Source organism: Physeter macrocephalus, chromosome 14 (genome assembly GCF_002837175.3).
Source record: "Physeter macrocephalus isolate SW-GA chromosome 14, ASM283717v5, whole genome shotgun sequence".
NCBI lineage: Eukaryota > Metazoa > Chordata > Mammalia > Artiodactyla > Physeteridae > Physeter > Physeter macrocephalus.
Window position 1 is genome coordinate 59886881 of NC_041227.1, and position 6380 is coordinate 59893260.

Here is a 6380-nt window from a genome sequence, read left to right on the forward strand (position 1 = left end):
GCAACGAAGAGTACCCCCCGCCCACTGCAACTAGAGAAAGCCCACGCGCAGCAACGAAGACCCAACACGGCCAAAAATAAAAATAAATAAAATAAGTTTATTAAAAAAAAAAAAAAAAGACTGGATGGGGACACACATCCAGGTGTACATTCTAAATCATAGGACTTGAGAAAAGACATTAAACCATGACAACACCCAAAGATGATAGATAGGTCTCAGTGTAGTTGTCTCCTCCCCAGTCTGTCCACCCCTGAGGGGTCACCTCCAAACCCACTGCTTTATGCAGATTTCCAGCAGCTGAAATAAATACATGCAAATTTTTGGGGGGGGAGGGAGCAGATGCTCTTAGGAGCAAGGTAAATAAGTAATTTAGATAAATGCAGAGAACCATGATCCGATCTGCTTACACCCCATGAAGTCAGCAGAGGGTTAACAGTACTCAATCCATTTTCATCAAGAAATTTGAACTTTGGTCCCAGTGTGCAACTTAGCTGTGGTTTTACATTATTTATTATTCATGGGGCACTGTAACTTACCACAGTCTCTGAGTAATCTTTTTAAGCCTGCCAAAAGAACTGGTGTTAATTGCTTACACTGGAACATATTTGCTGTTGGAAATGTCACACCGTAATTATATCCCATTTCGCTGTCTGACAAGTAATATACTAAAAGAAAATTGGGTTTCTTTTTTTTCCATTCTTCTTCCTCTCCTTCTTCCTGTGATGTGTAAAACCATTCCCGAAACCCTTCAGGCAGCAAGAAGGTGGAAAGTTTCTTTACTTGTCAAGAAGTTAGAAAACTTTTGGGGCTGGATGATGGTGATACAAATGAGCAGGGCTGGCTCATGGACAGACGTGCCAGCTGGACAGTCGCTCAGAGCCCACGCCCAGAAGGGCCTGCATTTGACTTATTGCTCTGATTTCACTCTCTTGAAATTCTTCATCATTTTTGAACAAGAGGCCCCGCATTTTCATTTATACTGGGCCGTGCAAATTATGGAGTCCAACCTGCGAAAGTGGAAGGAACGGGGCAGTGACATGGCCCATGGAGGTGTGGTCAAAGGTGAGGCAGAGTTGATGTAAAAGGAAATGGTGAGAATTTCTGGGACACAGACCAGTTATAACTGGAAAAATATGTGTATCTGTTTGTGTGCTTGTATGCGTCGTAAGAATCGGTGGTCAGGCAGGGCAGAATGTCTAATCAGATGGCTCTTTCTGGAAGGCAAGTGACTATATTTGGGTGGCTGAGTTTCTCTTAAACCCGGGGTTGCTCAACTATGGCACCCACTCCTGTTGTGTAAGTCAAGTTTTGCTGGAATGTAGCCACATGCGTTTGGTTAGGTGTTGTCTGGGGCTGCTTTCTCATACGTGGGCAGAGTAGAGTAGTTGCAGCAGAGACTATATAACCCACAAAGTCCAAAATGTTTACTCTCTGGCCCCTTACAAAAGAAGTTTGCTGAGCCCTGTCTTAAACCAAGAGGGGCTTCATCCACCTGGCTGCACGAGGGCCTCAGAAGTGCTGTCCCAGCTGGGAAGCCACTTTCCCATCTACAGACGAGAGGGGAGAATGGATTTTGATGGGTGGTTAGCTGTTTCTGCCACACCCATTGACTTCAAGAGATTGAACCATTTGCTCACAGAGAGAGGTCCACCTGACTTGAAAGTATTAAAGTGCATGTTCTTTTTTTGATCTGATATAAAAACATGTACCTGTCACTTCCCCATTTCTCCAACATCCTCTGCTTTTCCTCTCTTCAATAAATAAATATGCATAGTTTCTCTTTTGTCAGTCTTATTCCAGGAGCTGACACCATGGTTTTTGAGGGATGTGAAATAAGAAATGAAGTCTGCTTGTGTCGAAAAAGATACTACAAATTTATTCTATAAATACTGAATCAGGGTATACTATGTGTTAGGCCCTGGGCTAAGCACTTGGGATAGGATGTTGAATAAATTGTCCAGGTATAAGTAATTAATTAAAGTCCATGTTTTCTAAATTGTCGTAGTTTACCTGCATCAGGTCACAAACAAACGTGCACTGAGTAATCTTCTGCACAGAGCACTCTGCTGAGACTGAGAAAGAAAACGAGCGGAGTCACAGTGGATCTTGCCCTGGAGGGGAGATGAGGCCTGCACATGCTTGATCCTCATAAAAGGTGATGCTGCTAAAGGTGTTTGCTCATTCAAGCACCGTTTGGAAAGTTTAGGATAATAACTAAACGCCTGTACCTGTGCCTGGCTTCGTGCCTTGCCTTCCATTCATGTCCCCGACTGGTTGCTGACAGGCCAAGGCTGAGAGCATATGTAATAGCTACCAGTTACTGGATGGTTACTCTATGTCACACCCTTTAATTAAAATATGTAGGTTAATCCTCCCAAGTATATTATTTCCATTACATCCGAGGAAATTAGGCTCAGAGAGGTTCCTGTAACTTCTCCAGATCACACTGTTAGCAGGCACTGGTCCTAGACTTTTCTGCTTTCAGAGCCCAAATGTGCAGTCAGTATATTACTTAGGGCAACATTTGCTGCTGTAAGAAACAGACCCAGTAACGTATGATGCCTCAAACATGAAGGAGGCTTGTCTCTCAATGCTATGCCATCCAAAATGAATGTTCCTGAAACTGGTTCCCCTCCAACTGGTGATTCAGGGACCCAGGCCCCTTCAGTCCTATGGCTCCACCAGCTTCAACACACAGATCGCCGTGCTCTTCTGCATCCAGAAGTGGAGGGGGGAAAGCATGGAGGAGAGTGAGAGGGAGGTACCCACGGGTCAAGCCTAAAATGCATGCTTGTTACTTACACTTGCACTTTATTAGCTAAAATGCAGTCGTTGGGCCAGATGTAACTGCAGAGGATGCTGGGAAGTCAGTTCTAGTGAGTGGTAAGGAAAAAGCAGAAATGGGAAAAGGAGCCTGCACCACTCGGCTTTGCTCTACTGCTCTGGTCTTGCTTCCCTCTCCTTTGGGTTATTTCTATCCAAGCCCAAGTCCCCTGGCCCCTTTGAAGTATGTGACCACGTGGCTCTTTTCTGGCAAAAGGGTCACCTTCCCCGATGCTGGGGATGCATCTCCAGGAAACATTCCTCTGTTAATGTGGCTGCATGTCTGACAGGGATACGGGACATGGGGGAAGGCGAGGTTAGTAATTTAGTTGTCATTGGCTGACAGGTTAGGCTTAGAATATGTTCCCTGCAATTCAACGCTTGCGAGAGAGAGACGGAGAGAGGCACTTAACAAATGTCAGCTTTTTTTTCCCTGGCACAGCTGTCTCACACTGACCCTGACACGTTCGGGGAGCGTCTCGGCACCGTTCCATCGGCACTTCTTCCCCTCACCCTTGGCGTTCTCGTCTCATTTTCCTAACGAGGTTCCCCTGCGTGGGGTCCACAACTAGCGATCATCACGATCACCAGAGGGCCTTGTGAAAGCTGCCAGGAGAGTGAGCTCCTCTGAGGAGCCCAGGAATCTGCATTTTGATAAGCTGCCCAGTGAATCTTTTGCAAATCACTGGTTTCAAGCAGTTTTTCCACCTCAGCACTTGATATTTTGAATCTGATGAATCCCTTTTGGGGTGCTGGCCTGTGCATGGTAGGATGTTTAGCAGCATCCCTGGCCTCTACCCACTAGATCCAAGTAGCACCCTCTCCCCCAGTCGTGATAACTCAAAATGTCTTCAGACAAATTGCTAAATGTTCCCGGTAGGGGGCAGAATTGCCCCTGGTTGGCTTAGAACATGACTCACTGTGTTTCTGTGCCATATGCTCCCCAGGGACCCATGTTCTCCTCTCTGTTGCCCACTCCCACGCTTCCAGGTGGGGTCCTGGGGCTGGGTGTCCCTAATAGGGACATGAGTGGAAGTGATGGTTCACTTCCTGACCCTGGCAGTTAACGGTGGGTGTGAACCCCACCCTGATCCCTAACCCCTCTGTGCAGCAAGAGGACTCTGAGTGAGATGGTGGAGTTGCAGTGGAAACAAAGTGGGTCCTCAAGTCTCCTCTTGGAGGATAGGCACTGGAAGGAGCTGCCAGCGTGGCACACGAGTGAGAAATAAGCGTTGGTTGTGTCAAGCCACTGAGATTTGAGGGCGTACGCATTACTGCAGCAGAGCCTTGTGTGGCTCTGACTAATACAGGGTCTAGTGCTCAGAGGCTTCCACGTGAGAAGCAGTCACCTTCTTTCCCTCACCTGCCCCCCGAAACAGGTTCACAATACATTTAAAGCAGAAGCGAGTAGTGTCTCTGAAATCAGATTAGCCCATGGTACCTGCCTCACGGTGTTTCATGAGGATTCAATGGGGGAAAAGTGCAACAGAACAAACAGAAAACCAAAAACACACTTGACACTGTGCCTGGCATATTGTAAGGGCTCAACAAGATGTGAGCTTTTCTCAGTAGTCTATTTCTGGCAGGTTCAATGTAGACATTGTTTCTTGGGGTTTTTTTTTTTTTTTTTTTTTTTTTTTTTTGCTATATAGCAGGTTCTTATTAGTTATCTATTTTATACATATTAGTGTATATATGTCAATCCCAGTCTCCCAGTTCATCCCAGCCGCCCTCCCGCTTCCCCCCTTGGTGTCCATATGTTTGTTCTCTACATCTGTGTCTCAATGTCTGCCTTGCAAACCAGTTCATCTGTACCGTTTTTCTAGATTCCACATATATGTGTTAATATACGATATTTGTTTTTCTCTTTCTGATTTACTTCACCTGTATGACAGTCTGTAGGTCCATCCACGTCTCTACAAATGACCCAATTTCATTCCTTTTATGGCTGAGTAATATTCCATTGTATATATGTACCTTATCTTCTTTATCCATTTGTCTGTCGATGGGCGTTTAGGTTGCTTCCATGACCTGGCTATTGTAAATAGTGCTGCAGTGAACATTGGGGTGCATGTGTCTTTTTGAACTATGGTTTTCTCTGGGTATATGCCCAGTAATAGTGTTACTGGAACATATGGTAACTCTAATTTTCGTTTTTTAAGAAACCTCCATACTGTTCTCCACAGTGGCTGTATCAATTTACACTCCCACTGACAGTGCAAGAGGGTTCCTTTTTCTCCATACCCTCTCCAGCATTTATTGTTTGTACATTTTCTAATGATGGCCATTCTAACCAGTGTGAGGTGATACCTAATTGTAATTTTGATTTGCATTTCTGTAATAACTAGAGATGTTGAGCATCTTTTCATGTGCCTCTTGGCCATCTGTGTCTTCTTTAGAGAAATGTCTATTTAGTTCTTCCACCCATTTTTTGATTGGGCTGTTTGTTTTCTTGATATTGAGTTGCATGAGCTGTTTATATATTTTGGAGATTAATCCTTTGTCCGTTGATTCATTTGCAAATATTTTTTCCCATTCTAAGCGTTGTCTTTTTGTCTTGTTTATGGTTTCCTTTGCTGTGCAAAAGCTTTTAAGTTACATTAGGTCCCATTTTTATTGCCATTACTCTAGGATGTGGGTCAAAAAAGCTCTTCCTGTGATTTATGTCCAAGATTATTATTCCTATGTTTTCTTCTAAGAGTTTTATAGCATCCGGTCTTACATTTAGGTCTTTAATCCATTTTGAGTTTATTTTTGTATATGGTGTTAGGGAGTGTTCTAATTTCATTTTTTTACATGTAGCTGTCCAGTTTTCCCAGCACCACTTATTGAAGGGACTGTCTTTTCTCCATTGTATATCCTTGCCTCCTTTGTCATAGATTAGTTGACCATAGGGGCTTTGGTTTATCTCTGGGAGTTCTGTCCTTTACCATTGATCTATATTTCTGTTTTTGTGCCAGTACCATATTGTCTTGATTACTGTAGCTTTGTAGTGTAGTCTGAACTCAGGGAGTCTGATTCCTCCAGCTCTGTTGTTTTTTTTTTTCTCAAGATAGCTTTGGCTATTCAGGGTCTTTTGTGTTTCCGTACAAATTGTAAAATTTTTGTTCTAATTCTGTGAAGAATACCGTTGGTAATTCTATAGGGATTGCATTGAATCTGTAGATTGCTTTGGGTAGTGTAACCATTTTCACAATATTGATTCTTCCAATCCAAGAACATGGTATATCTCCCCATCTGTTGTGTCAACTTTGATTTATTTCATCAGTGTCTTATAGTTTTCTGACTACAAGTCTTTTGCCTCCTTAGGTAGGTTTATTCCTAGGTATTTTATTCTTTTTGTTGCAATGGTGAATGAGATTGTTTCCTTAATTTCTCTTTCTGTTCTTTTGTTGTTAGCGTATAGGAATGCAAGAGATTTCCGTACATTAATTTTGTATCCTGCAACTTTCCCAGATTCATTGATTAGCTCTAGTAGTTTTCTGGTGGCATCTTTAGGATTCTCTGTATATAGTATCATGTCGTCTGCAAACAGTGACAGCTTTACTTCTTCTTTT

General features: G+C 43.4%; 1 protein-coding gene across 1 annotated transcript in view; it reads left to right on the top strand.

Annotated features, from left to right (window-relative positions):
- Positions 1 to 1914, top strand: part of LOC114487549 (xylosyltransferase 1-like) — a 176580-nt gene extending 174666 nt beyond the window's left edge. Inside the window, exon 4 of the mRNA XM_028498027.2 lies at positions 753 to 1914. Coding sequence (XP_028353828.2) covers positions 753 to 919 — 167 coding nt within the window. The 3' untranslated portion in view covers positions 920 to 1914. The remainder of the gene's footprint in view (positions 1 to 752) is intronic.
- The last annotated feature ends 4466 nt before the right edge of the window (positions 1915 to 6380 follow it).